We start from the raw sequence: 15689 nt of genomic DNA, 5'->3' as shown, positions 1-15689 counted from the left end.
GTGAAACACTTCCATATCCGGGTCGAGCGATGTTTACTATGTTGGACGGCTAATGCTAATGCTACGTACCGAGGGAGGAAGGTGCATTTTAATCGTTTATTACAGCCACAAATGGCCTCTCAGGTCCCCATAACCGCCAGAGCCCCGCCGACAGCCGCCAGCTCTGCCGCTGTCCGGGGGAAGAAACGTCCCGGCAGTCCGGCTGTCTGTGCCGCTCCGCAGGCTGCCGGGAGCAGCAGCAGCAGCAAGAAGAAGAAAGGACAGCTGACAGCTCCAGCAACAACACAGACACAGACACAGGTCATCGATTCATCCGTCCATTAGTGCCCAGATCGATCATTGACACTCTACTGTATGGACTATTCTTATTTAATGAGCAGTAATGGTATTTGTTACACTGTTCCTGTCTGCAGGGAGCAGCTGACACGACTGTAATGTAGTGTAACTACTGAACAGCAGCTCAGAGCAGAGTTCACTTATCTTAATGTTGTGCTGGTCCCAAAAATAACTAACGTTAGAGGGGAGATGGATGAATTAATAAATATCAGGCTAACAGAGGGGCTTTCTGTAAGAGAGAGAGAACAAAGGAAGAGACTTCACATTGTGGCAGACCCTGCCACATTCATGGCAGTACATTTCTGACACTTAGAGAAAGAAAAAGATCAAAATTAGTCTTGATGAATTGTTTTTTCCCCATGGTAACTCATAATCATGAGATACTAATTCAAAACTATCAGATAGAAAGTCAAAAGTATGAGATAAAAAGCCAAAGTTATGAGATATACATTCAACAAGCATGTGAAACAAGTAGCTCAGAATCAGATGTGGTAACTGTTTGTCTGAAGAGGTGTTGTCTTTCACGTTTCATCAGGTGGCAGCAGTGGAGTCGGTGGCTGAGGTGAAGGCGGTGGCAACAGCTGACAGCGGCCCGACCGCCACCACAGAGTCCACAGCAAAGCCTCCACCGTTCAGAGACCCCACGTTCATGGTGAGTGACTGTGTCCGTCTGGGTCATTTAGTTTATCTGCTGCTGTTGCTTGTCCCTCAATTTCTGCCCCGTGTTTCCTCTCTTAATCTCGGCAGCATTCTGGGATCGGCGGAGCAGCAGCAGGTAAAAAGAACAGGACCTGGAAGAATCTCAAGCAGATCCTGGCTTTGGAGCGGACTTTACCCTGGAAGCTCAGTGACCCCAACTGTAAGCTTTTGTATTCAAAATTCTGCCACACCTGTGTTTATATTTTAGTTTATATGAATAAAAGAGGCTTTATTTTATAGATGTTGTATTTGAAACTGAATCTCATGAACAGCAAGTTGTGTCAAGAAACTATAACATTTAGTTTTACTTAGTTAAATGCATTATACATTTTTTTTACGTTAAGGTGGTGTAATGTTTAAGGCAAAGGAAGGCTTTGATAGTCTCACCCTACATCTTGCTCTTTGCTGTTGCTTGCTGTATGTCAAAGCTGTATAATATTATTACATTATATATGAGACTGCAGTGATGTGTCTGCATTACTTTAACAAGAAAGTTAATAATAGTAAAGTTTAATCAGCTGTTTGTGTGTTCACAGACTACAGCATCGACGCCCCTCCCTCCTTGAAGCCAACCAAGAAATACTCTGACATCTCCGGGCTTCCTGTGAGTGATCACTTTGCTAAAAATCCTCATTGCACAATGAACAAAATGACTTTAAAGTCACACACGAAGCATACGCTGAATCCTCTCTCTTGTCTTTCCTCAGGCCAACTACACAGACCCTCAGACAAAACTACGCTTCACATCCTCTGAGGAGTTCTCCTACATCCGCCTCCTCCCCACTGATGTTGTTACAGGCTACCTAGCTCTTCGAAAGGCAACTTGCATCGTACCCTGACAGCTGAACAAGGCTTGAAATCCGAAACAATTTCCATCCAGAACTGAACTCATGTCGGTGTAGAAAGCTTTTGGGTCAGCAGAGAGACTAAGAGAGAGCACAGGCTGCTGAAAGGACTGCTGGAGCTCACAGGCTGGGCACTGCTAAATATTTGCACGACTGTCTTCAAGAAGATGAGAAGATGTTACTGTGCGACAAAATGAATGCATGAAATGTGAAATGTCTGGTTTTTTTACTACTTAAAACATGGAAGTGTTTGAGTTCATTCAAAAGCAGTCAATAAAATGTTATTTTTCTTATTTGTTAAAAGACATTTCCTAGTGTCATTTATGATGTTTTCTCATTAAGTGTTCCCTCTGGGGAAGGTTTGGCAGCTTGAGCTTTGGAGGACATTCAGTTGTTTCTCAAGTGTGAATACAAACACTGCTGCTCGGATGCCCCCTTGTGGTCGAACATCTGTTTCCAGTGGTGTAAAAAAAATAAAAAGTCAGGTGAGGGTAGAGAAAAGTGCCTCCCAAACTCATTCTCAGTGATGTATCACACCCTCTCTATCTACATTACATATTTAACATTTGAAACAACTTTCTTCGTTTATAAGACTTGTAACCAACGTGTACCTTTTTTGTTATCAGATGGTATATCTTGAACGAAGCCCCGAGATGTAACTAACTATCTGAATGACTTTCATCAATAAGGTGAGCATTCTGAGGCAAAGCCTAGTGGGTACCTGTATGAGTAAATGCTAACTTTAAACTTAATAACTTGTTTACCATGGTTCAATATACAGGTAGTTTGATCCTGTTGTAGTTACTCGGACTGATCTGTAGGTGGTGCCTGTTGACTAATTGAGAGTTACATACAGTAAGACATCACTCCATGTGTAAAGTATGTGCTGTAGCTACACCTCAATTGAGAAGTGTTGTTTTTGCAAAATGTTTCTTTTCGGTAAATGAAAATACAATTTGACAGGAATAACAACGAATCAAAAAAACATCCCCAGACAGGACTCGACACTTCAATTCTTGTGGGCAGGTTAACACAATCTCATGGGATCACTATCTCAGCACCACCAAATTCATAAAAATTAATTATGACATTTCATACTGACATTTTATATTTTAATAGGTAAAATAATATCACTTCATCTTTATTATATTATAGCCTAGTTTATAGTTTTTTTAATCTTAAGTATGAGTTTTCAGAGAGGGATTATCTCTAAGGCTTTAAGGAACGGTTTCATTAGATTAACTGCATCTGCTGAAACAAGTTTGGTGAATTATAACATGAATTATAACAAGTATCTTTTTCTTGCACATATTTGGTGCTATGAAGGACTCATTGGTAGCACTGTACAGAAGAAACTTGGGGGGATTTGCAGCTTGCAGATACTGTGAATGTCCTGGATTTTGTATCGTTTCCTATCTGATGAGCTAAAGATATTTAGATAAAGATATATAGGAGTACTTTGTTTTTTTTAAATTTCTCTTCAAGATATATATGTATGGTTACTAGTCAAAATATTAGCCTGAGTGTGAACTATACTGCACGTATAAAAGCAAAGTCCTGAGACTGCCATTGACAATCCTTGACTGTTCTTAAATTGAAAATAATTTGCCGTATTGCTTCAATTTCAAGGATCTTCTATTACTATTTCTACTTTTAAGATAATCAAAATATCACAAATATTTATGTAAGAATGGAAAGAAAAGAGTTTCTGAAGACTACATGACATGCATACACAAGGGACTGTCAATAAAAAACAAAGACACACGTGATGGTGCATTTATTTGCCCTTTTTCAAATACTTGGTACAAAAATACCTTGTCTCTGTTGTACAAAGGTCTTTACAGCAGCAAAAAAGAACCAAAATCACTTAAAAAAACACACCGGTGATTGACTTTCAAACCAAAACACAGAATATCATCTTAGAAGTCTTAACATTTGTATAAAATCAAAATATTTTCAACAAGCCTGGAGAATTGTTCCAACAAATTCTTATTCAGTAAAGTAGACTGGCACTAAAATTTGAGCGTTTCTACCAGAAAAGCTTCTTGGTGAGGTGAAAACATCTGTGAAATTTTTAGACCAGCGAACTTAAATCACCCATTGAACCCAACTAGAGCAACTTAATTTAAGAGGCATGGAAGCTGTCAAGAAAACAATTGGCTGTGGTTCACCTGCCTGTTTCTTAATAGTCCTCTGAAAAAATGTGAAAAAATAAGTTAAATATGAATATTTCTTAAACTTTACTGGACTTGTCATAATGCAAAAGTGCCCCATATTGCTTGGAAAACTTAATATTGGGAAACTTAAACTAACAAAATGTAACCCCTTGTCAAAAAGTCCTTAAAAAAAAAAAACAGACTGAGAACAATTCCCAAAGAACACAATGACGCAGTCACGGACATTATTTACAGGAAATATGTGATAAATTAATTATTTTTTATATATATTTTGATAATAGATGCAAAAATCCACAGAATGATGTTTCCTTTCTAGGACTCGAACATGAGGCAGTGTAAATCTTGAGGCTTTAGTCCTCAGTGACAGCGATCAAACCATAGATGACACATTTCTGTCATGACAGGCAAAGCAATCGCATAGCTCGCAGGACACAAGGTCCAAACAAATGCTGTAGGCACTGCTCTAATACCTATAAACAGAGTCTCTAAAAGGTGCAGTAACAATAGACTTCTTGCCCTCAGCCAAGTCATAAAGTACCAGTGGACCCTTTTGTGCTGTGAAACAAAGAATCTGTGCAATGTTTTCACTTGTGGCAGTGTTTCCTCTGAGTTGAACAATCCTTCAAGGAGGAAAGCAACTGCTTCTCTTTAAGGTTCATTTGGCCGCAGTCAGGGAAATTTCAAGTTTGCATAGATCAGACCTTGGCCTTGCATAGAAGTGGTCCTCTCTACCATTCAATATGCAGCATTACAGGTTTCAGGAACACTTTCAGACCACTTGACACTAAACCCAACTCAAGAAATAATGTTCAATAAGATTGTACACAAGTCCTTAGCCTAGTACACTGTATGCACTGCACTAGGTTTGTGACACTGCCAATACATGAAAGCATGGTAGACTATGGTAAACATTATCTTGCATGCTACTCCCTGGTCAAAATAATCCCCTACAGACTCTCTGCCGGTGCCCATGTTTGTTATTCTGAGGTAAAGTGGAAGCTGGCAGTACAGGAGCTATTCATCTTCTCAGTTGTCCTCACTGTACAGCAGGACAGATTTTTACGACTGTCAAATGACAGAGTGGCACAGCGAACTAATGTGAGTGACGGCAACTTTGCTTTCAATGCACAGTACAAACAGAAACTGCAATCCCTTTACCAACGACAGAGCATTTCTACAAAATTGTTGGACTTGAAATGTGAATCGTTCATACGATCGCTCACTGGAAGTTATTTCCTATTTCTACTGTATTTGGAATGTATATTTCAAAGAACCTTGTGTATTAATTCAATAGAAAGCAAAACGAATGCCACCCTGCAATGCACCCTACAATTTGAGAGGCCATGATACATTAACATGTATATTCTGGCATGAAAGGAGAATATGGCAATCAGAGCATAGAATTTTTGAATTCCTCATTGCCTCATTGTATGAAGGGCACTTCTGACTGCACACCAGATTGCTATGGAACAGGTTTCAACATCAAATGTGAATTAAAAAAATGAAATTAAAAAAATGTTTTGTAACGTCTACAACAAATGCAGAAGGCTTTGGCTGTCACTTCTAAAATAACAATATCAAGGCATTCCCTTAACAGACTGGAACAAATATTTACATCTGTATTCAGTCAAAAAGTAACACTTTGACAACATTGTGATTGTCCTTTAATCAGTTATAGAGCAGCTTCTATGAAGTAAAATGTCACGTTTCATCATTTGGCAGCATTTGTGTGACAGTGCTGTTCAGCAGTGAGACACAAAGTGCTCTGTGTGCTCCCAATTTTTGTAATAAAGGCTTACGTTTGTTTCAGTAGTCTGTATTTAAGTTTCAGTAGTTAAGTCACATTTCCACCAAAAGTACCAGGAACTTTTAGTCCCAGGATCTACTTTAAAGGAACTAAATGGTTCCTTTAGGTTGTTGTTCTCTGTGTTACACCACATTTTGAAGACAGATTACTCTTCTGATTTATGATGACGTCATTTTGCACGCAACTTTACAACAACGATGCCATAAAATCTTTTACCTGTACTTTCTTCTGGAACTCCACGTTGATGTGTTGAAGCACAATGAGCCTGCAGATTTAAAAAAATGGTGGGTGAAATAAAATGCTGCGAGTACTCCACCAAAGTTGCTGTAGTTTTGGAACGTGCTAAGCAGGCACTAGGGGGTAAAATAATGTCCCTGAAATTTAATTTAGACCTTGTTCCTTGCGTTGAAGCACTGAGTTCTTTGTGAGGTTCCTATTTCCTGGGGAAAGTTCCTGCGGTGGAAATGCGGCCTTAGTTTCAATAGTCCGACCAAGTCAGTGTCATGTGGCTCTTTTTGTTTCAATGGCTTACTTCTCTCCATCTAACCATTCAAACATGTATTTGTTTTAGGCTTGAGGTAGCAACAAGATAAGGAGAACAGTCCAAAACTGAGATTGTTTCTTCTTTTCAGTCGTCCTTCTAAGAAGACGATCCATCCAAATCCATCCCACTCAAGATTTCTGTAGATCCACTTTCTGCCATGTTTTCCCTCTTTCATCATCTTCCCTAGTTCCGAAAGGCACAAACCCTCAAGTTGTCACCCACATGCTGTGGCTTGAGCTTTGTGAGAATAAACTTTTACAATCCTTACATGTTAATGTTCAGGCAACACAGTGATTCTTTGTCTCCTCGTCTGTGAGGTTCAGCAGAGCCAACCTCTGGTCACTGGTCCTTTCTCCATTTGGGTCTGAAACTCCAGGTAAACCCACCAAGCCCTTGTCCTGCTCTGAGCTGCTGGGCTCCACATCAGGATAAATGACGAGGAAACAGGCGGTAAGGAAGCCGAGGAAGGAGCCCCCAGAGGCCAATGCAGGAATGACACGCACACTGCCAACCGCGTCTACCACAGTACCGAGGGCCGATGCAACCAAAATCTGGCTGATGTAGACCTGGAAAATAAACAAAATAGAATGATTCAACACAATGGTATACACTGTGTCGATGCTTTCCACACACTCTCTTATCACAACACCTTGAGCATAAAGCACCTGAATATGACACAAACATCAGTTCAAAAAGATCGAGAATCACTGTCCTGTTTGAGTGTTGCTCATTTCAATGGTATAATTTTACTTGGATGGATGCTGCTGGATCAATTTAGTGCTCACCTGGCAGGTTAAGATAGCGCAGTCGATACCAAAACCTCTTCTAGTATTTGCTGGACTGTGGTGGATGTACTGAGGAGAGAAACAGTGGAGGAGAGACTGTCACTCGAATTGTATATCCCTCAGATTATCAGTGTGTAGATTTTTCGTGAGTGACAAGATATAGAGCAAATACTACTATTTTAAAGTTTGGTTAATTGCAAGACCTCTACTGAAGTACCATGGCAAAAATTATACACAAAAAATATAAAACATGGACGCTTTCTGCTTCTTTCTCTCTGTGAAATTTGAGTGTACTGTCCATTTGTGTACTTACCTCTTTGATTTCATGGTACTGCCCGAGTAATGCGTAGGGACAATAGGAGATACTCATGGAGATGATGCCCATGGTACTAATCATCACCATGGCAACATAAACATTCGGGAAGATGGCCATGATAGCAGTTCCTAAGGGTAAAGGGTAAAGAACGTTATTCTGCATACCCATTAAGACAATATTGTTCTTCACTCTGTTATTGTCGTCTGTTTATTCTTTTGTGGTAACTTACCTATTGTAAATCCCAGTGTTCCAACAATGTAGATAACCTTAATGCTCAGATCAAAATTATCCAGGTACTTCTGGAGGATTGCTGAGTGGAGAGATGGAAAGAGAGAGAGATATAGATATCAATTATTTCAGAATGTGGGGAAGGTTAGAAACAGGATGGAAACTAGAACTACCGCTGCACAGTTGTATGCCTCCAATTTTGTACCAAATTTGAAATAATTCCCTTAATGCCTTTCTGAGATATTGTGTTCACAAGAATGGGACAGACGGACAACCTGAAAACATAAATCCTCCGATCACGGCTGTTTCCAGTGTGGAAAATACAAACAAAATAATAAAAAGTTGAATTCATTAATTGTTTACCAGAGCAGAGAGCGGCAGTGGCAGCATACACAACCAGTCCCCAGCAGCCCATCTGTACTCCTCTGTTGTAGTTTTGTAGCTCTGTGGAATTAGCTGGAGCCTGAAAAAAGGGAATAATTTCAATGTTATTTAACACTATGCTGGATAACTGGCACTGTTGGCATAAATAACTTGATGTGATATGCTGGGTTTATTCATCTGTGTTCCTCCACTGTATACAAACTGCCAAATGATCTCAGTTGGTAAAACTGTCATTAAACAATGAGCCACTGGAGGCAATGACGAGGGCATTTATTTATTTTGACATTTCATTGTGTTTTGTAAATTGACAGTAAAAGAGCCCCGATATCTTAAAGTGTGTGTGTGTGTGTGTGTGTGTGTGTGTGTGTGTGTGTGTGTGTGTGTGTGTGCATACCTTAGGATCTCCGTGGTAGATGACTTGCCCCATGAAATCAGTATAAAACACAGCTTCAGCTATAATTGAGAACCATGTGAGAAGGTGACACAGACACAATCTCCACAGCTGCCTCGGCATCTATCGAGGGCGGAAAAAGAAAGAATGAGTCAACTACAACAAACAGCAAACTTAAAATAACTTTAATGTGATGCAGTGCAATATTAAAGTAATAATATTAAAGACATTTCTAATTTGCTTCACCCTCAACATGGATAACCAGAGCAGTCGAACAGTTGTACCCCTGTCTGGTCCTTCCTCACTGCTGGAGCCCTCAGATGACAGGCTGCTGACTGACAGCTGCAACTCGCGCCTGTCTGCATGCCCCTGGAGGTCACTCAGATCGTTCAGACTGCGGGAGGTGGTGATGGGTCCAGGGCTCAAAGGTGCTGTTGTGCGTCGTAGTCGATAACGCTGTGATCCCACTCGTCCATAGTAAGAGAAGGTAAAGGAGGGCTGAAGAGGGAAAAAAAGATCAGCCTTTTCACATTTCTGAAATATCTGTGACTCTTTAAGAAACATTCAAAAAACGGCAAGTGTAATCGTACTTGTCTGTAGAAGGTGGGTCGGCGTGATGACACTGAGGTGCTGGAGGGGCGGTTTACTAGCCTGGTGGAGGCATGGCCTTTCACTGCATTAGAGTGGTCAGAAGAGGACAAGTCCGTGCTGACACCATTGGCAGCCTTGACCTGCAGGGACAGGAGAGGAGCACACATGTACTGGAATGTATATTAAAGGCAGAAAAGGGAATGTAAAACACACCACAAAGGTTTTCTGTTCCATAAACTGCCTATCAATTTAAAAACAAATAACTTTGACATTGATGCTGCTTTGGCAAAGTACAAAACAAAAATAAATCTGCCGCTGTAGCAGCTGATTTCACCTGTGTTTTTAGATGTGATCCCTTAGAGCCAGAGCTGATAAGTGACGGACCGTTTGTTGGACCCTTAAGCTCAGGCTTAGCTGGATTTTTAGGTTCCAAGGCAACCTTCCCATCAGTAACAGGAGGTATCCCAGCAGAAGGAGACTCAATGCTGCTGTCTGATGGCTTGAAAACATCTTCGAGTTCTCCCTGCGTCTCTGGTAGAATGCGATGCACCTCTGGCACGAAATGTTGTACATCTGGGTAGAGGTCAGGATCCAACTCGATGGTGGCATCTGGCATGGCTAACACTGAATCGCTTTTACTCCGCACTCGCTCCACAGCAAGGAAGTCCATTTCTCCTTCCTCAGGATCTGATTCGTTATCCTCTCGGGCCAGGGGGGCAGAAGTGTCCTCCTCTGCAATCACATCCAATAAAGGCAGTGTGTGTCCAACAGGCTTGAAAGACAAGTGGCTGGTGGACTCCCCACTTCCTTTGACTTTGAGAAGGTTGGATGGAGAGAAAGGTTGCTCGGGGATACTGAGCATGTGCAGTGTGACAGAGACAATGAAGATGACACTTGCAAACAGGAAGAGGACCTGCTCCTGGGATTTAAATGCTCGACCTAGAGCTGTGCCAGTCCAGTCTAGACCACCCAGCATGTAGCCCACTGCTCCGCCGAGCCCTGAGGAGACAGATACAGACACAGAAACAGATGTCTATAATCGTCTAAGAATAGCTGAGGTCTCTGTGTGTGTGTTTGTTCATACATGCATGTCTTACCAGCAGAAAAGGCGTGAATATTCAGGGCCATATCTTGCTCCTCTGTGTCAGCAACATCAAGAAGGTAAGCTCTGATTGGTCCCTCAGAGGCGTCAGCGCAGAAGTCCAGCACCACCACACCCACCACAGTGAGGACGATGCCAATCGTCTGGCTGCCGGGACTATCGCCAACGGAAAGACCTGATAGAATACCACAAAATACACACAGATGTGGTCAAACTCATTACTTAAGTTATTATGTAAGTGGTGACTTTCTCTGAAACCGTTCACTCACCTATTAACGATCCATTTAAAAACAGCGCCACTCCCAGCATCACACCTACACACAGGGCCAGAATGAACGGCCTTCTCCGCCCCCAACGCAGAGTACATCGGTCACTTGCCGAGCCAATCACAGGTGTGAAGAAGAGACCCAGGATAGGACTGAGGAACCAGGTCAAGCTGTAATATTGCTCAGGAAGACCTAGAAAACACAAATAAGCAAAACAACAGAATTATTTAAGTAAGTTAAACAGGATTACTACTGTTGGACTAATTTCTATTTATAAGAAAGATTTGCTATGATTAAATAATAAGCTACATCATTATTGCATACTTTATAATGCTAAATTGTCTGCTGTTTTCACAATATCATAGTCTGGGAGTCTTGGCAGTATTTCTAAAACGATGACAGTTTAATGAAGTCTTAGACATTGGGGATATTGTGTTTTTATTCAGGCAGCATTAACCACAAAACATGCTTTATTGTATTAATTTGCATCTGTGGTATATTTTTCTGATGAGGCCAGAACTCTGATCTTGTCCATATGCTACTGTATGATGTTGAATCTGTCCAACGTTTTCATTATTTGTTATATGTTATGTTTTTATTACAAACCCTGTCTTTAACTACGGCTACTGAACAACTGACTGAATGACTAATATGTTGAGATTCAATCGTCTTAATACTGAATTATTCATGGCCCAGGCTTTATCTTTATCAGACATCTCGGTACAAAACTTAAGCCAACCAATTCAAACACTACCTTTGTCATGCGGGAACTTGCCATAAAAACTTAAACGGTGGAAGTCTGAGTAGAGAAGCTTTTAAGGTTTTCCCATGTTCCATTGTTTATAAAAGCATCACACATGACGGCTCTTGCATACCAAAGAGCCCTTTCTGCTCTTAAACAACTTCCTTTACCAACATTGTTTAGAAAGGCCTGAACATTTCGAAGAATGAGGTGGCCTGTTACAACAACACAGACAGAAATATGCAGCAACCAACCAGGAAAGTGGTGAAATCACCACTGAGACTTCAGCTTCAGCCTGCAGTGAAAGCAGGCAAAACTGTTGCAATCTGGACAAATTATACGTAAAATATGTGGGAGGTGATCAGCTGTCAATTATGATTAAAAAAAACAACAAATGTCTGTCTCTGTTAGATGACAGTCTCCTGATTTTCCACTCCTTATAAAGAAGTGGACTCTTACATTCAATGTAAAAATCTGATGCATTTGAATACAGTCAGCTGGCCGGGTGAGCTGCCTGGTTCTCACGGGAACAACATGTTACCCAGGCTGCCTTGCTCTGCTCCAGGCTTCCCTCTCGCTTAAGTCAACAACAGCAGATGACTTTTTGACAGTAGGAAAAATATCTTGCTTTCCATCATCTTTACCTCTCACTCAGAGTGAATGGAAATTTCAACTGAAGGTACTCTGCACGGTGAAGAAGAGTATCACTTCATTATTAGTGAAACACTGAAATCTATCTTACCAAACAAGGTTTGATAAGATTGATTTCAGCATAAAGTATGAGGGCCTTACGGGGCCTTAAAAATGTTCATCCACTGTGTCAAACTTGACGAGCTCTGGAGAACTCAACTACAAAGAAATACAGAGCTATTAAAATACAGAGCTAATGTTTCAACTCTTCAAACTAGGAGGGCTTCATCCAGGCGTAACATGTTAATGTTTCTGAGGGTGGTGTCCAACTGTTGCAACACTGAATGTAAAGAGCAAAGAAGCAATGAAACAGCGTATGTATTCTACTTTTTTCTTTGCTTTCCAGCACCTGTTAAAATGCTTTTTTGATGTGTGTAGTAATCTGTTAAACTACTTCCGACCAGTAATCCCACGCCACAACAGTCAATGGTTGACTACCACCCACAAATGAAGCAGCTAATTTCCAACAACCTTTTAACCCTGAAGGTCAAGCCTTGGACTCTGGGCTATGCAAAGACAACAATCAATTTCACAAACAGATACGATGTAAAATGTTTTCACAAATATCCTGAATGTTTTTTTAAACATAATCTTTCTTACAATATTGTGAATAGGGTGAAAAACAAGGAGACTAAAATGTGCTGTGTTTGACATTCTTGTCATACCTAGCCGGGAAAAAATGCTTTTGTTTCATTTCTGCTATGGGGGCAAACCTGACATCTAACTGTGCTAGCCATGGGTTGGCTAGTGCTGGGCAAATAGGTTACATGACATAGTGGTGCAGCCTGGGAAATCAATAGATCCAGTCAAATTCCACAATGTTTCTGCTGTGACCGGACTACTACTGCAGCTGGAATCCACACTGAAGGGCAACTCTTTTTAGGTCGCCTCAACACAAACCAAACTATTCTTATACTTAGAAAATTAATGAATAACAAGTTTCTCACAACTGAATTTGGGCCGTGTGTGTCTTCAGATTTCATCACAATTACCATGGGAATACTGCCACAAATACATCACTAAGATGTCTGACAGGGTTAAAAAAAAAAAAAAGGCTTTACGCATTACAGTGCAAACACTAGCTTTGAAAAATCATATCATCAAGTGTTCATTCCAGTACTCCCAATGTTGATAAATGTTCGTGTTTTGATATCAGCAACAGAATGACATCACTTGAACTTTTGTACAGTAGGAGTGTCTGTTTCTCTAAATGACTGTGTTGCGTCTCCTTACCTATCTGCAGCAGCACCGGCAACACTAGGGCTGTCTCCATGGCGTAGCAGAACTCCCGTCCAAACATCACCGCTCCGTGCATTACCCAGCGATGCAGAGGGATGTGAACACCTCTGCCCACCTCCTCCATCTCCTTCTCAATCTCTTCTGCTTCTTCCTTGGGTTTCTTCTTCTCTGGGAAGCTAGAAGCTCCCCTCTCCTCTGCTCCATCATCCATTACATTCTGGTTTGACTTCAGAGGAGCCATTTATTTTGCAGGATGGTCGGTATATATCAGTATATACCACTTAGTGCTACTATTTTGTATTATTTTATACCTATTTATTTTATATGTTAGCAGAACTGTACTTGTTACTGTATAATAAAAAACACTTAATGTCCATGGTTTTCATCTTGATCACTCACTGTGTAATACAAGCTGAAGATATCCAGAAAAATAAATCAGTGAGCATCTCTGCTGGTCAGCAGCTTCTGGGGTTGAGGAGGAGCAGGCAGGGATCATCATTATCATGAGACTAATGTGTACAAAAAGGGATGCAGAAAACGGCACGGCTCAGTGGCACAGTGGGAGAGGAGTGGTGTCCCTCACTGTGGCTTGCACAATTTCAAAATTCAGGAAAGGCAAAAAAGTTGTGCGCAGTTCCAGAGGTATGTGGGAGGAGCAGAAGAAGTGGGAGTGGGGGTGTGTCAATGTGTGTCAGTAGCTGAGTTAGTTGCTCCAGTAGCTGTGTTTGTGGTACGCTGTGAGAAAGGTTGGAATAGGTCTGTGAATGTGTTTGCTGCGGCTGGTCAGAGTGTGCTGGACATTGTGTGCAGGCAGCATTTGGATTGTATTTTGGATTGTGTGAGCGTGGGTCAGCAGAAGACAGTGTGCGTGTGTGTGCATGTAAGTGCACTTCCTTGCAAGTCAGGGTCAAAGCATGTGGAAAATCCTTGGCAAAGACCCACTGTGTCACCCAGCAACCTGAAGAAAAACAGACACCAGTTAGACAGTAAACTAAATCCACGAAAAAAGTACAGGGGGCAGCTTTGCTTGATGGTAACATTGCCTGTCATCACTTATTGTCTGATTTGTTCAGACCCTACAGATACAGAAAGATAAGACCAAAAAGCAAACTTTTCTTAACACTCCTTTTTTGTAAGTATGGGGTCAAGGACCAAATACTAGAATGCTCCCACGTGCAAAAATGTTTCAGCACAGTTGGATCCCATGATAGGAAACAAAAACTCTTGGCTTAAAAAAAAAAAAATGTTGCCCTGCCCTCAAGTTTATAGATGGAATAGACATGATAAAACAGATTACAAGGACAAAGGACCAACCAACTTTGCCACACCTTAACTATCTGAGGTTACTACAAAGCTTTTCATTCATATATCTTCTCCAGTCTTTTAAACTCACCTGTAACCATAACCTTTAGACTACAAAGCTGGCTGGTTATAAAGACGTCAGAGGCATGAACAAAAGCCACATTAAGAAATCATCTCTTATTACAACAGCATGGCTGTTGCACAATAGAGTGAGGACATAGTCATGGCCCATTGTCTATAATCACTCACTTTATGCTTGTCTTTTCTGGGGTAAACAAAGTGCAGGTATAACAAAGAAAAGTTGGGTCAGGCATGAGTTAATGATTAAACAAAATAAACTGAGCTTCAAAACACAGTCCTGTGATAAGTAACCTGATCCTGTGTTTCTGAAGCTTGTAACCTCCCCTGTGCTCAAAATGCGTGTTTCTCACAGGAATGTACGATGGTACGATGTGTCCGAGAGGCTTGTTAGACCAGTCAGGACAAGTTTTTCACTCAGGGGGCTGCTCTGCTCACCTGAAACCTACCGACCTGTTATACAGCCATACTAAATAACGGTGACTTTTACAGTACACTCACTTGACGCTGGACACATTTAGGTTAACTTTACATTGACCGGGGTTTGACTTGTGGCTAGCTTCGGTAGCTAAAATATCTGACAGTTAGAATGTGTAGGTATGAAACTCAGGTAAGTCAGCTCTGCTAACAGTATCGCTGACTTGCCTAAAGACCAGCTCTACGTTATTAATACTGGCCATGTCCATCGTGTGAGGATGCTGGACACCAGACTCTGGGCACACTCATGGCAGAGGTATGGACTTGAGGCTAACGTTACCTCAGCGAGCCAAGCTAATGAATTAGACAGCTAACGGTAGCAAATGAAGACCGACGGACACATTTAAAGTAGAGACATAAAGGTGTAACGTACCTGCGGGTTCACTCCGCTGAGGTCAAGTGAAAGCAGCTCCGCATTATGTGCATTTTCGATAACGTGACAGCAAAAACTCTCGCTTTGGGTTAGCAAATGCGGCTAACCGAGCATCTGTTTGACCACACTCATCAATCTCATTGGTTTCCACAGTAACAAAGAGGGGCGTGGTCAGGAGAGGGCGAAAATGACGTCATCAAGCCGCTCACCTACTGAGGGCGGGCCATTACAGTAATGATGGTGTACTAACAGTAATGTATTTCTCATGAATTGAGATTACAAATAGGTATAAAATAAATTAATAATAATGTATCAGT

General features: G+C 41.2%; 2 protein-coding genes across 3 annotated transcripts; one reads left to right on the top strand and one right to left on the bottom strand.

Moving 5' to 3' along the window:
• Positions 1-8: 8 nt before the first annotated feature.
• On the top strand, positions 9-2170 carry LOC311259582 (INO80 complex subunit C-like). The gene is made up of 5 exons (XM_084356816.1): positions 9-300; positions 872-988; positions 1084-1195; positions 1572-1639; positions 1743-2170. The coding sequence occupies exons 1-5, from the start codon at positions 112-114 to the stop codon at positions 1872-1874; spliced, it is 618 nt and encodes a 205-aa protein (XP_084212942.1). The 5' UTR covers positions 9-111; the 3' UTR covers positions 1875-2170.
• Positions 2171-3642: 1472 nt separating this feature from the next.
• Positions 3643-15492, bottom strand: LOC311260441 (solute carrier family 45 member 4-like). Of its 2 annotated transcripts, XM_084358252.1 has the most exons (14): positions 15373-15492; positions 13542-14100; positions 13137-13368; positions 10475-10663; positions 10201-10380; positions 9438-10102; positions 9103-9243; positions 8759-9010; positions 8516-8635; positions 8101-8200; positions 7739-7819; positions 7507-7637; positions 7194-7262; positions 3643-6974 (listed from the first exon to the last, which is right to left on the bottom strand). In XM_084358252.1, the coding sequence occupies exons 3-14, from the start codon at positions 13351-13353 to the stop codon at positions 6687-6689; spliced, it is 2433 nt and encodes an 810-aa protein (XP_084214378.1). In that variant the 5' UTR covers positions 13354-13368; positions 13542-14100; positions 15373-15492; the 3' UTR covers positions 3643-6686. The 2 variants fall into 2 exon arrangements, with proteins under 2 accessions (XP_084214378.1, XP_084214377.1); XM_084358251.1 differs by having other exon boundaries at positions 13137-14100.
• Between the last annotated feature and the right edge of the window lie 197 nt (positions 15493-15689).

This window comes from Pagrus pagrus (genome assembly GCF_965226575.1).
Source record: "Pagrus pagrus genome assembly, chromosome: 7".
NCBI classification, from domain to species: domain Eukaryota; kingdom Metazoa; phylum Chordata; class Actinopteri; order Spariformes; family Sparidae; genus Pagrus; species Pagrus pagrus.
Note: the sequence above shows the minus strand (reverse complement) of the source record. Positions and strands in the feature narration are given on the sequence as shown.